This window comes from Acomys russatus, chromosome 31 (genome assembly GCF_903995435.1).
Source record: "Acomys russatus chromosome 31, mAcoRus1.1, whole genome shotgun sequence".
NCBI lineage: Eukaryota > Metazoa > Chordata > Mammalia > Rodentia > Muridae > Acomys > Acomys russatus.
In genome coordinates this window covers 39,573,596-39,597,239 of record NC_067167.1, presented here as the reverse complement: position 1 = coordinate 39,597,239, position 23,644 = coordinate 39,573,596, and the positions used below count along the sequence as shown (strand labels likewise).

Here is a 23,644-nt window from a genome sequence, read left to right as displayed (position 1 = left end):
AAGGTTAAACATGGTGACACGTGCCTACATCCGAGAAGGCTAGACATGGTGACAGGTGCCTGCATCCCAGAACTTGAAGCAACAGAGTCATGAGTATGTGGCCAGCCTGGCATACACACAGGGACAGTACCTGAGGGCTGGGATATAACGTGGCTCAGCCATCCAAGTGCTGGTTCAGCACAAAGCGCTGGCCTCAAACCTCAGTACTACGTCAAACTGGGTACAGCACAACATGCCTACAACCCCAGGGTACAACATGCCTACAACCCCAGGGTACAACATGCCTACAACCCCAGGGTTCTGCTGGGAGAAGCAGGAGGGGCAGGAGTTCAATACTGTCGTTCATTATATAATAAGTTCAAGGCCAAATTGGGCTACATGGGCCCTGTCTCAGAATGCAAGAGGGTCTAGGGAGGTAACTCAGTTGACAGAAAGTGCTTGCCACACAGCCATGTGGACCTAAATTGATCCCCTGGCACCCATGGGAAAAGCAAGCTACAGGTGTGCATGCTTGTAACTTCAGCACTGTGGAGGCAAAGAAAGGTGGAGCCTGGAGCTCACTGGCCAGGAGGCCTAGCCTAATCTGCAAGCCAGAGTTCCAGAGAGACTATCTCAAAACAAGATGGGCCGCATAGAAAAATACCTAAGGCTGACCTCTAGCCTCTATGAGAGATGTCCACAACACGGGACAAGCACTCAGCAGCACACACACATACACAAAGTAAGGATTACCTTCCTAGAGATGACTATCTCCTTTTCATTTCCTTTTGACTGAAATCTTAACAAATATAAAAACAACAGAAAGAACTATCTAGAACAGATGTTCAAAAAGCAGAAGACAGCTAACTGTGATATTTCTTTAAAACTATTTCACCGCAGCAGGTCTGCTGCTGAGGCTTTTTCCCTGTCCTGCATGCTTCGTTTGGCTCCCAGATACTCTAAGGTGGACACGCACAGGCTCCTGGGTACAGTATCTCACTTTAGAACTGTGCTGGCTTGTTTTATGTCAACTTGACGCAGCTGGAATCATCTGAAAGGTGGAAACATCACTGAGAAAGCATCTGTAGACAGAGGCTCTTAACCTTCTTAGTACTGACACCCTTTATAGTTAGTTCATGCTGTGCTGACCCCCAACCATACAATTTGTTACTTCATAACTGTTATTTTGTTACTGTAATAAGTTGTAATATAATCTGTGTTTTCTGATGGTCTTGGGTGACCCCTGTAAAAAGGCTGTTCGACCTCCAAAGGGGTCATGATCCACAGGTTGAGAATTGCTGCCCCAGAAGACCAGACTGTGAGTAGACAGGCTTGTGGGGCATTTTCTTAATTAGTGACTTGTGGGAAGGGTCTAGCCATTGTGGGTGGTGCCATCTGTGGACTGAAGGTCCTGTGTCCTTTTAGAAAGCAGGCTGACCAAGCCATGAAGGACAAGCCAGCAAGCAGCATCCCTCCATGGCCTCTGCATCAGCTTCTGCCTCCAGGTTCCAGCCCTGCTTGAGTTTCTGTCCTGATTTCCTTTGGTGATAAACAGCAGTATGGAAGTGTGAGCAGAATAAACCCTTTCCTCCCCAACTTCCTTTTGGTTCAGACTGTTCCCTGACAGCAACAGTAAACTTCACTAATACAATTACATCTTCTTTCATGTGGAGAGAAACCACTCTTGTCTTTGTTTTGAGACAGTCTCAGATGTCCCAAGTGGACATTTAAACAAGTTCTGCACTCTGAGAACAGCCTTCCCATCCACTTACCTCTGGCTGCACCCTCCACATGCAGATCTGGCACCCACTTCTCAGGAAGCCAGGCTAACGGCTCTCATCATGCAGGGACTTCCTCCAGCTGCTTCCTGGAGTGTACTTTACAGTATCAGTAACCCTGACTTCCCCTGGGATCTCCTTCACTACACCAAGAGCCTAGAGACAGCGCCTGACCTCCAGTGCCCAGTCAGAGTGAGGAGCGTGCGGAGAATACCTTTCTTAGACTGACTGCATAGGAATGTTCTCTATACACTTTCAGATCAACAGACACACCTCTAACACACACTGTGACCCCAACACATCTTGATACAATGTTTAAGAAACATTTTCCAAGTACATAAATTCTCTGTTCTGATGGACCCTGCCCTCCAGTGAAACTATTACAACTACTGCAGTTACCTAACCTATCTTTGAAAGTTCGTTCTGGCCCCTTATGCTAGAATGTAACCTGAATGACAGGGAACTCTGTGGTTCACAAAGACTTAGGCCATATATTCCTGGGAACTTTATAAATACTAGCTGATTCCAAACAATAAACCCAAAAGAAGACTGTGCAAGGAAAAAAAGAGTAAGGCAAGACACCATTAAATCAGGCTCTTAAAGTATTACCATGCATCTTTGAAAACAGAAAATACGCCTCTCAGCCCCGTAACCTTGCAAACTAACCTGAGTCTTGCTGAGCCTTCTCCTTCTTCTGTGGCTACCCATCCAACATCAGCGAAAGATGCCACGACATCCTCTCCTGGGTGGGTGGCATGCCCTTCTGTTACATGGCTGGTAAGCTGGAAGTTACAAAGAGAGAAAGTCCTTTATCTGTAAATTCCAACACAAAATTAAAAAGCAAAGAGATACCATCAGCCTGGTGTTAACAGCTCTATGGCAGTCCTGCACAGAAGGGCCAACTAGCTACACCAGATACTACTGAGCCCTGGTTCACAACCTTGGGGTGTTAATATTACCCAATTTCTACATCAAAATTCTTTCATTTCATTCATACAGAAGCATAAGAAAAAATTTACATTCTAAGTATTAAAAACCACTGATTTGAGGCTAAGAATGTAACTTAGTGGTAGGATACTTGCCTGGCATGTTTAATTCCCTGTGTTCTTTAGAGTTAAAAAACAACAATAACAGCAAAAACAAAATGAAAACCACATGCCATCTGAAAAGGTTTAGTGAAATAAATGTGGTGGGCACAAATCTACAGACAAGCCCCACCTGTGGTAAATGACTATGCTACACTAGTGATGGTTCATAGTTTTATCAACCTAACCACATGTAAGATCACCCAGGGGCTGTGCAGTGGTGGTGCATGCCCTAAATCCCAGCATGGGGAGGCAGAAGCAGGCAGATCTCTGTAAGGCCAGCCTGATATACACAGAGAATCCAGGGCAGCCAGGGATATACAGAAAGCCACTGTCTCAAAAACAAAACAAAAACAACAGAAAGAAAACAGAACAAACAACAGATCGCCGTCAACACTTGGGAGCAGATGCAGGTGGATCTTAGTGAATTCAAGGCCAACCTGGTCTACAGAGTGAGCTCCGGGCCTGTTTCCTAAGCTCATGCTGTAGCTGATTGGAAAGTAAGTCGTGGCGGGCGTGGTGTGGCGGTGCACGCCTTTAATCCCAGCACTGGAAGGAGGGGGCGGGGGGCCAGGGGCAGTCTCATCTACAAAGCTCAGGACAGCCAAGGCTACACAGAGGAACCCTGTCTCCAAAAACCAAAAAACTTTTAAAAATTAAAAAAACCAAAACCAGAGGCCCACTTGTTGGGTTTTGTGAGAAGGGAAGCCTTAATGCAAGTTTTTCTCTGCTTTCTGACTGCAGACTAAGGGCCAGTCATCTCAGCTGATCTCCAGCCACCAAGCCTGCCCCAGCAGGTGGACGGCCCTTCTAACTGTACGCAAAAATAAGCCGTTTCTTCTTTGAGCTACCTCTGTCAGACATTTGGTCACAGCAGTGAAAACAGCAGCTAACACAGCGCTGTCATGTTACTCTGTGCATACGTTGTTACAATATGACAGGGATGAAAATAATCCTTAATGCCAAAACTGCTTAAATGTTAAGTAAGTATTAAACAGCAAAGTATTAAGTTAAAATTTTAATACTATTAAAAAGCAAAGAGCAGAGGGACAGAATTCTGTAGCTGAACAAACATGGATTTCTTTAAAGAAATACCAAAGAGTATTACAAAATGTACCTGAGGGGGAAACAATTTAACTGAATTAAATTTAAGCTATATTTCACATATTATGTGTTAAAATCAGAAGGCCAATGATTAATAACTTATGTTTAAAGTTTCCAAATTAACTTCTTAAAAGTGAAGTTTAGAGGAGTTGGGGGGCTGGCTCGGTTATACAGTGCTTGCCAAGCATGCAAAAATATGTACATTCAGGCCCCAGTACATCAAAGGAAGAAACAAAATAATTCAAAGAAACAAACATGATAGTTCTCTTAATTGAGGACAAAACTTTGCTCACTAACACGCTCATGAGACATAGTACACTTGGGACTGTCCAGTGCTCAGACCATCTCTCTGTAAACATAGGTCTCCACACACCGGACCTGGGAGTCTGTGTCTTTAGCAGTGCATTATTTTGGAGGAAGGCTAAATAGTCTGTAACTGTTATGGAAAGTAAAGTTTTACTATCAAAAGGAGATTTTTTTCTAATACATGCCTAACTTGCCTAGCGTGCAGGAAGCCCTGGGTGACCCCAACTCCACATGACCTGAGCATGATGGGAGGAGATAAGAGGAGCTGAATTACAAGGTTGGCTCAACTACATATGAAGTCTGAGGCCAGCCTGGGATACGTGGCCAGGAACGCACAGCCTGGAGTCAGAGCGTGGAGTGCATGCCTGCACACCAACACTCGGCGGTGAGGGAAAGGACCATGGGCCTAAGTGTAGCCTGCGCTGTACGGTCAGACCTTATTTCAAGTAACAAGGGCAATGGGGCAGGGGAGAAACAGCCCACACTTAAGAGCCCAATCTAATTTTCATAATTAGATAATAATTACAAATCAAATATTTCTAATTTCATGTCTGAGTTCAATCCTTGAGACTCACATTGTAGAAAAAGAAATGATTTGTGAAAGTTGTCCTCTGGTTTCCACATGCTTCCAGGAAACAAGCCTGAGCATGTGTGAGTGCGCACACACAAATAGAATTTTAAAAGTGTAAGAGCGATTGGAGCTATAGCTCAGAGGTTAAGAGCTCTGAGTGCTCTTCCTGAAGACCTGGGTTCAATTCCCATCACTCACATGGCGGCTCACAATCATCTGTATCTCTAGTTCCCAGGGTTTAGCTGACCTATCCTGGCCTCTGTGGTACACAGGTACAGGCAAAACACCCATATACATAAAACAAAAACATATAAATCTCTTGCTGGGTGGTGGTGGTGGTGGCAGCGGCATACGCCTTTAACCCCAGTAGCGGCAGGTGGATATCTGAGTTCGAGGCCAGCCTGGTCTACAGAATAAGTTTCATGGCAGCCTACATTATACAGTGAATCCATCTCAAACAAACAAACAAACAAAAAAAAAAAGCGTAAAAGCAAAAAACCAAAAACATGACACTTTCCAGGTCTTATTTTGCAATCTTATTTAATATTAATTATGCTGCAAAACTGTTTGTTAACACATGACATACGATCAATGAGATGAAAATAGCTGTCGAGATCTGTCTCTATTATTTTGATCCTACATTCTCCCCAATACAAGGTGTTTCCCCCATTTAAGCCAAATTCAATTAAGAGGCAAAAGAAAACTATACTGCTTGAAAAGAACATTCACTGAATGACAGAGGCATGACATGGGAAAAGTGCTTTCCAGGACAAGGTAAGGAAATGGTGCATCAAGGGAAAGTGGGCACTGGCAAGGGGGACGAGGCCAGCTCTTCTGGCCGGATTCAGACATCACTGCATGGGCGTGCACAGACCACCGTGAGCATGCATGAGGAGACGACGTGTCTGAAAACAAAGAACTTACTGTTGATTTGTGGAAAGGTCCTGTCCCGTTAAAGCTACTGCTAGCAGAAAAGATTAGAAGACAGAAAATGGAGAGCAGGGACTGTAGTTTTAAAGTTTTTAAGAAATTGAAAAAAAAGTAACCCAAAACTCAGTAATATCTTAGAATCTTATCACAACACTCTTGACTAATTTAAAGTATTCTGATAATGTGAAGCTACTCTGAGAAAATAGACTGCAATAAAATGTTTAGTGTCCATGGTGGCCTGGCTTCCAGGACAGCTTCTGACACACAGCACAGCACATCGGGCTGTGTCCTTGCTATAAAATGGCCTGTGTGTTCACATGTCCACACCCAGCCATATACTTCAACCCACCACCTCTACATTGCTTGTAATACTAACACGGTTTAAATACTGCAAGTCTGTGTGTGCTCCATATACACGTTTTCCCCCAGATATCTCTTATCCTAAGCCTAACCCTGTGTTCATATCTGCTTGTTTAATCTCTCTAGGAGAATGTTGGCAAAAAGTACAAACTTCAGGTTTATTTGTCAAAGAGAGCTGAGCCGTCCTCTCTAAGTGGCCACTCTGCTTCACTCTGTAGCTGACCTGTAGTTGAAACGTAACTCATTACTTGTGCAGTTACAGAACCTTCCCAATTCCAAAAACTACTCCTCAAATTTCAAGGGGAGTCTGGAACAGAATTACCACAAGTAACACACACAGTCAAGATTAAATTACCCAGAGGCCCTGTCAGTTGCAGAAGATGGAATTGACACTACTAACCATCCTGCCATCAACTCCTGCCCAGGGTACCTTGCGTTATGTTAGTATTTGTGATCATCTGCTTGTGTGTGTTCTTGAGTTTAAAACATAAAAATGAGCACTTACATTCCAAGGGTTTTATCCTTTTTCCTTACAAAAACATGGTGCATGATGTAGCTGGTGCTAGTCTGTAACTCCTGAGCCTCCTGCCTCGGCCTCTAAGGTGCTGGGCATCAGGGTGTGTCTACCCAGCTCTTCCTGTTTTCACTTCACACAACTCAGAAACTCATAAAAGCACAAACCTTGCAAGTTCTTTAACTAGCCATTCATGAATTACATGATGACTACAAGGAATGGAACCTTCTACAATTATGTAGTGTGTGTGTGTGTGTGTGTGTGTGTGTGTGTGTGTGTCACTGTAAAAGGCCCTCAGGCCAACCCTAACTACCACAGAACAAAAACAAAAAGGACTTCTTTAGGATCAGAATAGTGAAAGAAGGCATAATATTAAATAGCCACCCAGAGGCCAATAGATCCACGGTCACAGGGGAATTATCACAGCCTTATCCCAAGTTTCCCAACCTTCCCTGAGGCATGCTCAGAGAGGATAAATGCTGAAGCCGTGAAGTAATCACTTGAAAGGAACTAAAATTAGAAAGGCCTTGCCGGTTAATCCTCTCTGCTTCAGTGTTCTTCAGAGGAGAAAGCCTCAGACAACGCAGTCTCCCCAATACACCTTGCCTACTCACATGGCTATGGCATACACTTGCATGACAAGATGAAAACACACAACACGTACCGGAAACTGAACTCTTGGACACTGAATTAAAGATAAGTTGGTACCAATTTTCCTTACGATACTTCGAGATGAGCCATATGGTTTTCCAGACCAAAGAACCTAAGGAAATAAGGAAAGCAAAATGTTTGCAAACTTCTCAAACTGCTAATACAACACACGGGCCTATCAGGTTCATGCTAACACATTAACCACAGTAGTTCTAGGAGTAAACTAGTATTTCTTAATTTAGAATTGAAAGGACAGACAGACAATTGGTACTAAAGTAATAAAGTGTCATATAAGATATTATATAGAAATATAGAATAGTATTTAACAATGTTTTTATCTTAGGGGAGTGAGTATGTGAGTGAGAGAGAGAGAGTGAGTGAGAGAGAGAGAGAGAGAGAGAGAGAGAGAGAGAGAGAGAGTGTACGTGTGTGTGTGTACACACTAGCTTGCATATGAAGGTCAGAGAACATCTCTGTAGAAACTATTCTCTCTTGCCACCTTCCATGAGTTCTGGGGATCAAACTCAGGCTGTCACCCTTGGGCAGCAAGTTTTCTACTTGTGGCACCATCTCACCAGCCTGAAAATGCTTGTTGTTATTTATTTCCTTCTTATATATATAAATTGACAGGACAATTTGGAAATTTGGGTCAGCTTCAATATTAAAATGTGAATTAAGTTACACAAAGAATTTATGAGGCAAAGTTACCCAAGCTTACATCAAATTATCAATAGCAGTGGCATTGTACAGAAGGCCATTAGCAACCTTCATTAGGGGATACTAGGAAGAACTTCTGACAGAGGAGACAGGTCTCACAATTCTGCAGAGCAGCAAGGAGAATCATCAGCCAAGAAACAATGTGGGCAAGTCATTGTAACACACACTCATTAAGCTAACTTTTTACCTTATACATCTCAACAGGTCTTGATCTTTTAAAACAAAGCCCATAGGACAATGGTAACCACGCCACTCAAGTAATTTCTTTTCCAATCTCCCTTTTAAACTTTACTATGATGTCAGAAAGGCAGAATGTTATTTGTGCATCATAATGTGACAATTACCTTGTCTGAAGCGAACCCCCACCTCTCTAGGAAACAAGTTCCTAAAGGAAAACTTTAAAAGGACCTGTCCAGGTCAGGGGCAGTGCTCCTGCCAGCTTCCAGCAGCCCTCACAGGCGTCCTTCCATCTGTTTAATGTCAGGGAGAAAGAATGGTGGATGCTTTTGGGCAGAGAGGCGACCAGTGAGTCAGCTTTTAATTATAAGGAGTAGTAAACCGTTTAGGGTTTGCCTACAAAGCTAGAACAGATTGCTTTGTGTCATTTCTTAAGTGTCCACAGTAAACTAGCATAATGCTGCTCTTCTGCTCCTTGTGAGCTGCCCAGTACCTAATATGAAGAAAGAGTCTATGTAATACTGACGGGAATGATTCAAAAGAAGAGTCACAACTCCATTAGATAAGAAGTGAGAGGAAAGAACAGCTAACTTCCAGAATGTCGGATGCCAGGTCCTGATGCTTGTTTCTTTTTTCTTTCTGTGTGACCTGATTGCATCTCCTACCCTGGCTAGTAGCTGAACTGTTTGTCAGTATTCTAGTTTTGAAAAGGGCTAACTCTAAAGAGAAACTGTCAAATTTTTTTCAGATGTAAGAGTAGGCAAGGAGAAAGTGTCATTATTACAACATTTAATATTCACTTTACAGCCCAATCATAACGCTGTCCCTCCTCCCCTGTATCCTCCCTCTCATACCCCTCAGAAAAGGGGAACGTGCCCCAATAACCCACCGCACACCATCAAGTCACATCAGGACTGAGCAGATCCCCTTCTATGGTGGCCAGGCAAAACAGCCCCACCAGGGTAAGTTACTGAAAAGCATGCAACAAAGTCCATGTCAGAGAGAGTCACCACTCCCCTTACTAGGGAACCCACATGAAAACCAAGCTGCCCATCAGGTACATATGTATAAATAAATGGCCTAGGTCCAATCCATGCATGGTCCTTGGTTGGTGTTCCCATCTTCACAAGCCCCCTCCTGAACCCAGGTCAGTGGGCTCTGTTGGTTTTCTTGTGGCGCTGCTGTCTCCTCCAGATCCTTCTATCCTTCCTCAACTCTTTCCCAAGGCTCCCTGTGCTCTGCCTAATGTTTGGATCTGAGTCTCAGCATCTGTTTCAATCCACTACTGGGCGGAACCTCTCAGAGGACAGCTCTCCTAGGCTCCCATCAAAGCACAGCAGAATGTCAGGGGTTGGCTTTGGTGTGGTTCTCAAGTTGGTTGGACATTCCCTCCATCTCTGCTCTATCTTTATCCCTGCACATCTTGTAGGCAGGGTACATTTATGGGTGGGTTGGTGTTAGCCTCCCTGCACTAGGAGTCCTGTCTAGTTAGAAAGTGTCCTTTTCAGTCTCCATGACCCTGTCATTCAGGGCCCAGCAGGTGGTCGGTTCAGGGGATGCTTTGCTTCCAAATGAAAACAGTCGGAACTTGAGATCAAAGGTCCAAATGTCCTGTTCTTGCTCAGGGGCAGCTTGGAGCACTCAGTGTGAGGCATGAGGCCCAGGCGTTAGGTCAGGTGCTTCACCAAGTTATCTAGCTGGCAGTGACTGAGCAGTTTTTCTGGCTGCCATGGCACTTCCGCCATCACTGGCTGGCCACTGAGTGGAGTCTCAGTTATGGTGGAGGAATGGCAAGCTCAAGAGAGCCAGCCAGCCAGCCAACCGTTGTTTATAAACCAAGGCGGTAGGGAGGGCTTTGAGGGTGAATGTGTCTGATAGGGGTGCCATGATACTTAATCTATATGAAGTGCTACCGTACCTCATTTACATGCAGTAGCATGGGGTCCTATCACAAAAAGGGAAACACATAACTTCTAGGTACAGTTAAAGGTCATCTGCTTAAGGCTAGAATCTCCTTAGCAAAGGGTGGAGTGCTCCAGGAATCCCCAGGTGTTTGCTATCAGGAAAGGGTCAGGACTGTGATCTTTGTCTGACCTTTCTGTGGGGCTCCTTAGAGGATCTGGGGATCCCAGATCAGGGGAAGAGAACCCTGCTGAGAAAGGGAGTCCGTCATAATAGACCAAGCTCAGTTGGCTATCTGGAAATGCCAGACTTCGACCTCTCCCGCAGTGCCCCACATGACACCTGCTACTAGGGGTCTCTGCTAGAGTCACCCTCTACATCCTCCCAGGAGGGTCTCCAACTTGCCTCATAGATAGCACTGCTTCTCTCTGAAAGCCTTTTGTCCTCTGCTCCTGCTCTCCCCACATGACCCCACCCTTACTTCTCTCTGCACTCCCTCTCCTATCCTGCTCCATCCTTCAACCACGTCTACTGTCTATTTCCCCTTCTGAGTGGGATTCAAGCATCCTCCCTTGGGCTCTCCTTGTTACTTAGCTTCTCTGCGTCTGTGGGTTGTAGTGTGCTTATCCTGTACTCTATGACAAATATCCCCTTATAAGTGAGTACACACCGTGTGTGTCTTTCTGGGTTTGGGTTACCTCACTCAGGATGGTATTTTCTAAGTTCCAGCTATTTGTCTTCAAACTGCATTATTTCCTTGTTTTTAATAGCTGAATAATATTGCATTGTGTAATTGTAGCACAGTTTATCCATGCTTCTGTTAAGGGACATCTGGGATTTTTCCAGATTCTGGCTATTATGAATAAAGCGGCTATGCAAATAGTTGAGCAAATGTCCTTGTACGGTTGAGCATCTTTTGGGTATATGCCCAGGAGTGATATGGCTGGTTCTTGAGGTAGAGCTATTGCCAATTTTCTGAAAAAGTGCTAGATTGATTTCCAAAGTGGTTGTGCAAATTTATACTCCCACCAGCAATGAGAGCTTCCCCCCTTTCTCCACATCCTCACGAGCATGTGCTGTCACTTGAGTTTTTGATCTTAGCCATTCTGATGATTGTAAGATGGAATCTCAGAGAGTCATTTTGATCTGCATTTCCCTGAGTAAGAAGGTTGAGCATATAAGTGCTTCTCCGTCATTTCAGATTCCTCTGCTGAGGATTCTGTTTAGCTTTATATCCCATTTTTAAGTTGGGCTATTGTGTTTAATTTCTTGAGTTCTTTTAGATATTAACTCTCTTCCTGATGTAGAGTTGGTGAAGATCTTGTCCTAGTCTTCAGGCTGCTATTTTGTTCTATTGACAGTGTCCTTTGCCTTACAGAAGCTTTCTGGTTTCCAGAGGTCCCATTTATGAACTGTTGATCTTAGAGCCTGAGCTGAGTTATTCTGTTCAGGAAGTTGTCTCCTGTGCCAATGAGCTCAAGGCTCTTCTGCACTTTCTCTTCCAATAGATTTAGTGTTTCTGGTTTTATGTTGAGGTCTTTGATCCACTTGGACTTGAGTTTTCTGCAGGGTGATAAATATGGATCTATTTGCATTTTTCTACATGTAGACATACAGTTAGACCAGCACCATTTGTTGACGATGCTTTTTTCCACTGTATGGTTTTGTCTCCTCTGTCAAAAACAGGCGTGTGGTTTTATTTTTGGGTGTTCAATTCAATTCCATTGATCAACTAGTCTGTTTCTATGCCAGTCCCGTGCAGTTTTTATTACTGTGGATCTATACTACAGCTTCAGACCAGGGGTGGAGATATCTCCAGAAGTTCTTCTATTGTACTGGACTGTTTTAGCTATTCTGAGTCTTTTGTTTTTCTGTATGAAGTTGATAATTGTTTTTTCAAGGTCTGTAGAGAATTGTGTTGGTATTTTGATGGGAACTGTATTAAATCTATAGAATGCTTTGGTAAGTGGCCATTTTTACTATGTTAATCCTAATGATCCAAGAGCATGTGACACTTTCCATATTCTGATATCCTCTTCAATTTCTTTTTTCAGAGACAAAGTTCTGGTTATAGTTAGTTCACTTTTGAGAAGACAAACTATACATTGCTTTACCTAAAAAAAATTGCTTTAAGAAATCTATCGTGTCTTTATATGTATACATGCCTGTGTCTATAATGACAGTCCACAACATTTAGCAAGAGTGTTTGAAAGTGATGACAGCAAGGAAAAGACAACAGGAAAGCAATTTGTTCTTTTTCATGTCATGAAATGCTATTATAGAAGTGTTGACATTTGAAACTAGAAATTGAAGTTGTCATCTGTGCCTGTTCAACATAGGAATTTATTAGAAACTGATCTATAATATGATTTGAAAAAAATATTTAGTCAAGCAATAAGCTTCATTCTAGAGTTTTTTTCTCAAACTATGATATAGTTAAGTTTCATATCCCTGAAGTTATTTATAAATTAACATGTGTAGATAGGTTACATTGGGGAGGGGGGTGTCCAAATCATTAATGACATTTTTTTTTTTTTAAGTTTTTCGAGACAACAAATATAAATTCTTAATCCAAAGGAGCCAAGGAAAAATAAAAATAAATATGCTGGTATGCAAATACCCAGATACAGACACCTGTACACACACCACAGACATATGCACAATAGTAGAACCCCTAACCAAAGAGCAGCTTTCTCCCACTTCTCCCAGCCATACAAAGCACAAAATGATAACAAAGGAATAATTAACATGTATTAATAGATTGCTAATATGAATTACACATTGCCTGTAACTGTTCAAACATAAACTGCTGGGACCAGTTAGAGTCAAATTCAAATCTAGGCACGGTAGTTCACACTCTAATACCATCACTCTGGAGACTGCGACAGGAGGGTCTTGGGTTCATGTCCAGCATGGGCAACATGGTTAAGACTGTGTCAAAAAGTTTAAATATAAAAACAAATTTTGTCATCTTTACTTAAGAACAAACATATAGGACAGAGAAAAATGCAAACATATGAACATGTTTTAAGTGCAAACAAATGCTGAAGTATGTCTAGTGGGACGGCTCCCCAGGTAACGAGGACTATAGCTCAGCCTGTGACCTGAGTTCAACACCGAGAACCCACATTGGAGCAGGAGAGAACTGACTCCTCTAAATTAAATTTAAATTTTTTTACATTATTTTTGTCCATGTATTCAAGCGTGGGATAGGCTTGCAGGAGTCATTGCAAGGAGACTTTCAAAACTCTCTCCCACTATATGGGTTCCAAGGACAGCACTCTGTCATCAGGCTTGGCGCCAAGTGTCTTTACCTGCTGAGTTACCTTGCTGGCCAGGGTCCGTCTATCTCTTTCCTTTCCTTTTCCAATTAGGGTTGTCCTCTAATTTAAATACCCTTGCACGCACGCATGCGTGTGCGCGCACACACACACACACACCCTTGTTTAAAATGCTGAGGGATGGAGAGCTGGTTCAGCAATTGAGGTCGTTGGCTGCTCTTCCAGCCAGTTTAACTCCTAACACTCACACGGAGGCTCACAAACAATGGTCTCTCACTTCAGCTCCAGGGAGCCAGTACCCTCTTCTGGTCTCCTGGGCACCAAGCACAAAGTGAGGTACTGCAGGCAGATATTGCAGGCAAGCCATCCATTCACATAAGACAAACGTTACACACATTAAAAAAACAAGTTGAACTAGGCATTATGGCACACACCTTTTAATCCCAGTAGTCAAGGGAGGCAAAAGCAGGTAGATCTCTTGTGAGTCCAAGGCCAGCCTGGTCTATCTAGTTCTAGGGCAGCAAGAGCTACACAGCGAGGCCCTGTTTAAGAGAAAAAGAAAAGAACCAAAGAAGCGGAAAGCAGTGAAAAGGAACGACTGCACAGCCTACAGCAGCATAACACCTTGGCTTGAAAGCAGTGTCACTTCCCTTTCCACTCTGTCTCCTCTATGAACTGGTCAGGATTCCTGAGGCTGTATTAAATGACTTAAGGTGTTTAATGCTTTCCTCCCTTCCTTTATACCAAAACACACTACAGTAAGGAAGGACTCTGAAATCAGAGCTGGTCTCTACTTCAGGTGACTGGACAAGACAGCAAGGCTTGTCTGCACGGAGGAGTGGTTGAATGTCCAGTCCATGTAGAGGTCATGGGCACTGAGTGCTGGCGTACCATACTAACTGTGGACGGCTGTTAGAGCACTGCCGATGTCTACAGCGAAACACAACTGAGTGCTGGCGTACCACACTAACTGTGCACGGCTGTTAGAGCGCAGCCGATGTCTACAGCGAAGCAGAGAGCTAAGTCAGGCTGTGTGGCATGGTGTGTGGAGAGCTGATGGAGCACAGCCACATGCTCAAGACCAGCCTGGACAGCTCTGGGACAATCCTGTAACAACCCGTCTACAGGGACAGTGGGGCTGGTGGTCCTCAACATTTAAAGGCACTTGTCCAAGACTTGCAAAGGAGAAAGGAGAGAGCAGATTCACAAAGTTACTCCTTGACCTCCAACAGGTGCCATAATGTTCACCCACACACATACTCACATCATACACATGCACAGTATTTTTTAGGAAAGGAGCCCAGAGCTGGGAGATATAGGTCAGATGTTGAGCACATGCCTACCATGTACTAGGTCCTAGGTACAGTGTCCAATACTGTAAATGAATACACACACACACACACACCACATGGATGAACAGGGACACGGAAATGGAGACACTTGTACCAAGCCTCCTGACTCATTCTTGGAAGCCAAGCGACAGAAGAACCGAGCCCTGCAAGCCTTTCTGATGCCTGAAGGCATGCACAACGAATGTTCTAAAAAATAATAATTTTTAAGTGAAGAAGCACATAAAACAGGTAAAGGATGAGGACAGTTTGGACTTCTAGGAGACCTTTTGTTTTCTAGGAGACTTTCTTTGTTTTCCAGGAGATTGTCAAGCATAACATCAAGTTCATTTTCATGCCAGGTCCTTGAGAAAATACACAATGCATGTTAGCCACCTGACCCCAGATTCACTGTATGTGTGTCTGTCCTTTCTTTATTCCTTTGATGCCCTATCCAAACAGGCACTGCCACGGTTAACTATACAGGGAAGTACTCTTATTCCTAGTAAAGAGATGAAAAACTCTGAGTTCAAGAGCAGCCTACCCTACACATTAACTTCTAGAACAGCCAGGGATATATACTAGGCACCCTGAATATATTAAAAAGAAAAAGAGAAAAAAACAAAAACAAAAAAAACAAAAAACTCCCAAGACAATAAAATCACAACCTCTAAAATAAACCTTATTCTTCTTTGAAAGACAAAAAAAAAAAAAAAAACATGGCATAGAATAATAGATGAATTTTCTCTCTAGGTATTATTATGTTTTAGAAAATAGGCTTTACCATTTACCTATAATATTTAATATTAATTCAAAAACATTCAAAAGTTTCAACTTGTGATCCAAACATTCAGATATTTCTCCCGGATGTTCTTCAGGTCACATAACTACAGCTGTAAGTTTTGAACATAACCTAGGAAGTCCTCAGTGTGCGAGGAACAGACCCACGTCTGTGACTGAACCAGTAATCAAGTCACAGCATACAAACAATCAGCTTCAAAGTTGTTAAAGGTTATATCATTTTCTCAGCAAAGTCTCTGAACATCTGTGCTTTAGGATGGGCTGTGGGCACTCACCGACTGCATGCTGACCCCAACTTGCTGAAACACCATCCTCATCAGACACTTAATCCAGCCCAGCATGGAGATGGCCGAGTCGTCCCAAGCTGCAGGTCAAGGCAAGGAATCCATAGCAGCGCGCGGTCCATAGAGCACACTGCAATTTCCAATGCAGACACTGAGTACTAAGATGAGATCATTTATTTATCGCTACTGTTTACATGTCTGGAAAAGTCAGCTTAAAATACAACACCTCAAAACCTGGTGTGCAAGTCAGAGAAAATAAAATTTCACATTCTCAGCTTACATGGTAACACTCACCTTTAATCTCAGGACTCAGGAAGCAGAGGCAGGCAAGCTCTGAGTTTGAGGTCAGCCTGGTCCACACAGTTCCAGAAACAGCCAGGGCTACATAGAGACCCTGTCCTCAAAAATTAAAAAATAAAACAATGAATAATGGAGGCAGAGGCTGGTGGATCTCGGTGAGTTCAAGGCCAGCCTGGTCTACAAAGTGAGCCTAAGACAATAAGGCTATGCAGAGAAAAAATCTTGTATAAAGTAGCCATATGTTAGGAGCCTCATATATAATCCCAGCATTTGGAGACAGAGGCGAGAGGACCAGCTGTTCAAAGCCACCCTGAACTACAAGAAATCTTGTGTTAAAACAAGACGTTTCATGGCTGTGATAGTAACTTAGGAGGCTGAGACAGAAGGACGGCAGGAGTACGAGACCACCCTGGCCTGCATCATCACATCCTGTCAACAAATGACACAGCACAGCAGCACCCCAACATATTTTTTGAGGGGGGCAGATTAGCTTTATAGATAAATACAAAGCCAGGTGTGGTGGTACACTCCTGTAATTCCAACACTCCTGAGGCTCAGAAGAACAGTTTCCAGCCATCTTGGGCTACACAGCAAGACCCTGTCTCAATAGAAACAAACACAAAGTTTAATTAATTTATTTTCTTTTTGGGTTTTTCAAGATAGGGCCTTCCTGGAACTCTCTCTAGACAAGGTTGGCCTAGAACTCAGGGATCCACCTACCTCTGACTAACGTAGTGCACCACCACACCCAGCTAGGTTAAAGCACACAGCTCCTTTAGTCCTTCAGATTTGTCTCCCAGATGGAATCCTACAGTATGCAGCTTTTCAGCCTGGTTTCTTTCACCCAGTGTGCTACCTTTAAGGTCTCTCTACCCACACCTTTTCATGTCTAAGAGCTACTTTGTGTTTAATATTCTTATCTCAAAGTGGCATAATTTACTATTTAGCCATCTACTAAAGACATCAATTTCTTCAAAGTGTTAATAATCATAAATAGGGGCTAGAGAGATGGCTCAGTGGTTAGGACTGCCACCTGCTCTTCCAGAGGTCCTGAGTGCAATCCCCAGCAACCACATGGTGTCTCACAACCATCTATAATGTGATCTGATGCCCTCTGCTGGCCTGCAGGTGTACGTGCAGGCAGAGCACTGTATACATAATAAATAAATCTTTAAAAAAATAGTAGAAAACTGTATCTAAATACATGTTTTTGTGTTGAATGGGGGAACGCGTGAGCACCTGCTTCTGGGTATCACAGCAATCTCCGGTGCCACTGCCTAGATGATGCTGTCACACACACAGACAGACACACACACACACACACACACACACACACACACACACACACACACACAGACACACACACAAAAGGTCACTCCTAGAACTTGTCTGAGCTGGCAAGCCCCAGGGCTCTGCCTATCTCTTCCTTCCAGTGCTGGGATTATAAGCATTCTCTACCCACTCTCCCCTCTTGCTTTTCAGTTGGTTTGTGGGAATTAAGTTCGGGTCCCTGTGTTTACCAACTGAGTTACACCTCCAGGCCTGGCTAGGCCTGAGTTTTCTTGGTTTTTTTATTGCTTGCATTTTTTTCAGGCAGGGTCTAACATAATCCAAGAGAGCTTTACCTCGCTGCGCAGACTAGAGTAACCTTCTATTCCTGACCCTTTCTCTGCTTCCTCAGGTCTCTGCTTAAAGCATGGACCACCATACCCAGGCAGACTTGTTGATTTTTAGTACTGGGTTCTCAAGAAAATCAAAACCAATAGGATGTACATGAATACAGGGTCTTATGAAAACTGATTCTTTCAAGAGTGTCGTGCCAAATCAAAATGGGAGGTGTAAGTGACCTAGTGACTTCCACGTGCTCTAGGGATCATCCGACTCCACTCAGCACAGGCACTGCAGAGCTTCCCTGGGCCATGATCTTCTACAGAGTTCCCTAGACAAGGCTCTGCTTGCAAGTCCCTTAACTTACCAGTGCTGCTCCCGCCAATTCCCCCCTAAAAACAAAACAAAACCAACAACAGATGATGGAGCAAAGGAACTACCCTCTTGGCTTTTAAGACTTTTATTTTTATGCTCTCTATGCACACATGCCACATTTATGTGGGGGCCTGAAAAGGGCCAGAAGATGGCATCAAATTCCCTGGAGCTACACAGAGGAGGTTTTCAGCTGCCTGGCATGGGTGCAGGAACCCAGACTCAGTCCTCCAGGAGAGCAGCGTGCCCTTTCTGGCTGCTGAGACAGGGAGAGCAGCAGTGCCCTTTCCCACTGAGACAGCTCTCGGACTGTGGCTCTGGCCTTCTGATTCTCTTCTGTCTCCGGGGCGCTGCTCCCCCCACCACCACGCCCCCCAGCTCTCCCACACCGTCAGTCTTCACTCCAAGCCTTCCCTAAAGGTGACTCTGCATGTGACTAGCCTACTGATGGTCCTGCCAGTGCTTCAGACTCTAGCTTTCACAGAGACATCAAAGGTAAGATTCAAACACACGGCACGTGCTTGTCATCCCTGCACCCAAAGGACGGCACAAGATAAGCACTGAGGCCAGCCTAGGCTACATGAGGCCCTGCCTCAAAAGGGGGGGAGGCGGGGAAAAAGGGGAAGGGGCGGCAAAACTAGAAGTAAGAGAATTGCGGCTGGTAAGAGAGCCCAGCAGAGCTCCCTGACACTGATCTGTTTCTTGATACAGATACTCATGTGCTGGCTCAGTAAAAACTCACCAAGATGTTTGTAAACTTTTCTGCAGCATAAATATACTTCCAGGGCAAGCAGGGGAGGAGGCTGCCCTGGGTCAGGCAAGCAGCAGCAGCAGCAGCAGCAGCAGCAGCAAGCCGCCTTTGCAGGAGTGGGATTTAAGGAGAAAAAGGGGCAGTCTGTGCTATTGAGAATTGGTAACTCCTAATTGGACATTTAGCCAAATAACTATTTTTGGTCGTTGGACCTTGCTGTTTTGTCTCAGGAATGCATAAGTGGCCAAATAAGGGACTAGACTTGGGGGCTAGCTTTAGGGATGTAACAAGGGAAGGCAAAGGGGCAAAAGAGGCAAACCCTGTTGGCACCGTGTTGGCCAAGCCCGGGCCTGTGTTTGCTATGCTTGAGCCAGCTAGAGCCCTTCCCTCACTGTTTCTCTACAAAGCTCTGGCTGGCCTGGGAACTCGGTGTGGAGAAGACCAGGCTGGCCTCCCAATTCAGAGATCCACCTGCCTCAGCTGCCCAAGTGCTGGGATTAAAGGGGTGCACCACCACACTCAGAACAAGTTACACAAGTAAATAGTCTGCTGTATTAAAACATACTTGGCAAGGCAGTGGTGGCGCACGCCTTTAATCCCAGCACATGGGAGGCAGAGGCAGGTGGATCTCTGTGAGTTTGAGGGCAGCCTGGTCTACAGAGTTCCAGGACAGCTAGAGCTGTTATACAGAGAAACTCTGTCTCAAAACAAACAAACAAACAAACAAAAACAAAAAACAAAAAAACCCACTGTAGTCCTTTTAAAGGCCATCAATAGGCCAATGCACAGAACATTATAAACTACTTTGCATATACACTTTAAGTACTGACTTGAAGGTCCATTCACATTATTTTCTGAAACCTTTGGGTAGAGGGTAAGTGTACCACAGGGTCATGCTCCTAAGGAAGCCTCTAAATCCTGTCCCTAAATCCTGATTGGTGGAAACCTCTGGGTAGAGGGTAAGTGTACCACAGGGACATGTTCCTAAGGAAGCCTCTAAATCCTGTCCCTAAATCCTGATTGGCGGGAAAATGTGATTGTAACTTGGCTCAAATGTTTGTGATTTCCGGATTAAAACACTGTGACATTCTAGCTTAGGGTTCCAGTTTGGCTCCCGTCTGCTCTGCGGCCCTGATCGATCAGTAGCAGCCTAAATACAATTAATTTTTGTTACTTAATAAGATGAACATTCAAGGACAAAGTCAGCTCCTGAGTCTGTGCTCTTGGCCCTGACTGGTCAGTTTTTGCTTGGCAATTCAAATAAAGCTCTTGCTTTGCTGGACTCTTGTGCCTGCTTGAGTCGGTCTTCAAGCCACCAGAGCGGTCAGAAGCAATCTTCCTCCGCACACAGTTAATAGTATTTATGCAATGTTTGAAAGTATGTTTACTTTCTCACTTAAAACCAAGATTTAGGCAGAGACACATGGAGCGCTGTAAGTATGAGGCCAACCTGGTCTCTATGTTGGTTCCAGGCCAGCCAGTGGTACACAGCAAGCCTCCATCTCAAACCGAAAACAACAGTAAAACACACAGGGGTTAAGATCTGGGTATGGTGGTGAACTACTGTGACCCTGCACCTGTGAGGTGGCGCTTTGACAGTTCAAGGTTACCTTCAGCTTTATAGTCCATCCCAAGTCAACCTAGGCTACATAAAATCTCCACAATTGCCCGGCGTGGTGCAACACGCCTTTAATCCCAGCACTCAGGAGGCAGACGCAGGCAGATCGCTATGAGTTCAAGGCCAGCCTAGTCTACAAAGTCCAGAACAGCCAAGGCTACACAGAGAGACCCTCTCTCAAAAAACAAAAAACTATAAAAAGATCTCAGCAGGGTGTGATGGCCCACACCTGTAATCTCAGCACTTAGGAAGAGGAGGCAGGCATATCTCTGTTGAGTTCAAGGCCAGCATGTAAGTGAGATACACCAGTCCAGGATAGCCAGGGCTACACAGAGAAACCCTGTCTCAGGAAAACACACACACACACACACACACACACCACACACACACACACACACACACACACACACACACACACACACCCCGCTCCCAAATCTACAACTATAGTATGCACAAAATCCCAGGCTCAGACTTAGTGTCACCAAAAGGAAACCTAAAACCCAGTGTTCAGGGCCCTGCGGCAGAAGAACAGGCTAGCTTTCAGTCAAACCCGACCGCAGCCTTCCTTTTGGCCTTCCTTTTGGCCATACACTTTTTTTCTCCTTTTGACTGCACTGAAGGGCTTCAAACCACAAAGTGAGCCTCCAGCACGCAGCTGCATCCCTGGCCTATTCAGCAAAGTCTTCTCCTCACAGTCTTCCTTCTCATATTCTTCCTCCAAAGGCATCCCAGCACTGCCTGACTCACAGATTTGCTACTAATTTCAGTTATTACGTCTCTAAACTTACGTCATAAATCCAACTTCCAACAGTGGGGCTGTACAATATTTACTAAGCTTTTTATTTTACACGTTTGTATCTTTCTAACTGCCCCCTCCTACTCTCTCTAGACTAGTCGTTTCAAACTTATGCTATCTGCTACAGTGTGACTATGCGCTCCAATTTTGTCTTGATTGAGTTGGGCCTTTCTGAGGCAAGGTGTCTTGTAGCCCAGGTTGGCCTCATAATTATTACATAAGCAAAGGTGGCTTGATCCTTCTTCCTCTATTCCCACGCAATAAAATTACAAGAGTACCTGCAGCTCTTGCAGAGGCCCTGAGTTCCTGAGTTCAGTTCCCAGCACCCACATGGCCATTCTAACAATCACTAATAACTCCAGTTCCACACAGGTAGGACACCCCCTTCCGGCCTCCAAGGGTACCACATGCATGTGGTTTATATACCAGCCCTCACACACATAACAAAAAATCAGAACATACTTTAAAACCCAAACAAGCTTGCACTGAGGATTGGCATGATTACGGATTGGCATAATGGAGGGAAAAAGCCCAAATGGGAACATGTGCAAGTATTTGGGATTTGGGCTGGGGAGTAGACAAGATAGCTTAGAGGGTTAATATCCGCCCAGCCCTAATGTTTAAGGCTTACTAAAAATCTCTTATGTAAGCCAGGCATGGTGGTGCACGCCTCTAATCCCAGCACTCGGGAGGCAGAGGCAGGCGGGTCGCTGTGAGTTCGAGGCCAGCCTGGTCTACGAAGCAAGTCCAGGACAGCCAAGGCTAACACAAAGAGACCACGTCTCGAAAAACCAAAAAGAAAAAAAAAATTCACGTTTCTGTGATTAATTTCTATGATCGCAGGTAAGAGTTAACCACTGTATTAGTAATATATATTAAATAATAATCAATATTAGACAGACAAGGAATCCCCTACAAGCCCAAGAGCATCCTGGTCGATACCAACCTGCAAGGCAACCAGGGCTCCACCGTGAGACCTGGTCTCAAGTCGAGAGGTGGGTTAGGGGTTGGACAGGACGGACAAGCTTTCATGTAACAAGACAGTCTTTTGAGTATGTCACAACTCCCTTGACTAAATCAATGTGATGTAAAAGCAGATACTTACAGTAGGAAAATAATCGTGACTGGATTCCAGCAAAAAGGTGGAGCTGGGCGTGGTGGCAGAGGCAGGAGAGTGACCTAGAGTTCTAGGCAGCTCAGACTAATCTACATAGTGCATCCCTAGCCTGGAGTCAGGGAGACACAACTCTGTCTGGAAACAAAACAAAAAGTGAACGCTTAAGTTTAATATAATTTCCAAGTGTCGTGAAATACTCCTTTTCTTTGCGGGGGGCGGGGGGAGGGTCTGGGCGTGGTGAAGCAAGCCTTAAACCCTCCACTTGGGACCATCCCCAACCACATAGCGAAGTGAACGCCAGAATGGCTTAACATCAGACCAATCACAAAACAAACCATCGGGAGGGGGGCGGGGGAGGGCGGTGAAAGGAAGATCTGGTTCGTCTGACTGCTGATCTCCAAAGTCCCCGGTAGTTTGGCTACACGCACACTGCGCACGGATAAGAAGAAAAGTCCAGAGCGGCGAGAGCCGTCCAAGACAAGGAAGGCAGGCCAGGTGGAGCAGGTGGAACGCCCTGCGCCGCCGCGCTCCGCCCCGCAGCCCGGGACCCAGCACCGCCGGCGGGGGATGGGGAGCCAAAGGCTGGCGGCCCGAGTCGCTCAGCAGGCCCGGCGCGGGCTAGGTGGCGAGCCGCCCTCCCTCTGGCTCGCCGGCCTCCTTCCCGCGCTCCCTCCCGGCACTGGTCCACACACGGCCACCCAGCTCGCTGGGGAGGATGGAAAGGCGGCCATACCCTCTACCCACACCCCCGCGCCACCTCGCCAACCGCTGTCCCTTGTCCCAGCCCCAGCTCACCTCGGTGGCGCCTCAGCCCTCACCTTCCGCAGGGACCCAGCCTCCCAGATTGGCTGTCCCGGGACCTTCTCTGCCAACCAGCCAATCCCCGCCCCTGGCCAGGTCGACCAATGAGAGGCTCGCTCCGGCTCGCGGGGGGCGGGCTCTGGAGCGGCGCACAGAAAGCGTGTCTGCCCGCCCACCCACCCCACCCCCTGCGGCGCCGACTGTGCGCACGCGCGGGGCCCTCCCAGCGGGGTTGGGGGGGCGTGTGCCTTTGTGTGGACGCACCCCCCCACGTCCCCCGCTTTGTTTATGGTGCTTCTGCCAGGGGTGGTTTTGTGGTTGTAATTTGTTTGTAAACTCCGCCCCTTGTGGGTGTAGGAAGGCACACGTTCCAAGTGTGGTCTCAAATGCGCGCCCGCGGAGGGGAGCTGGGGCTTTCTAACCTAGCCCGTGTCCAACCGGTCTCACCCCACGCTGTGGGGACCTGCGCTCCTGGGTTATGGGCCTGGCATCCGGGGACGTCTGCTGTCGGAG

The 23,644-nt window shown here is 45.4% G+C and overlaps 1 protein-coding gene across 1 annotated transcript in view; it reads right to left on the bottom strand.

Annotated features, from left to right (window-relative positions):
* The window catches only part of Mtfr1 (mitochondrial fission regulator 1), a 29,223-nt gene extending 6,000 nt beyond the window's left edge, over nt 1–23,223 (bottom strand). The window contains exons 1-4 of the mRNA XM_051172993.1: nt 23,126–23,223; nt 15,760–15,898; nt 7,292–7,390; nt 2,424–2,539 (exon numbers count right to left, since the gene is read on the bottom strand). Of these exons, the coding sequence (XP_051028950.1) occupies nt 2,424–2,539; nt 7,292–7,390; nt 15,760–15,825 (281 nt within the window). The 5' untranslated portion in view covers nt 15,826–15,898; nt 23,126–23,223. The remainder of the gene's footprint in view (nt 1–2,423; nt 2,540–7,291; nt 7,391–15,759; nt 15,899–23,125) is intronic.
* Between the last annotated feature and the right edge of the window lie 421 nt (nt 23,224–23,644).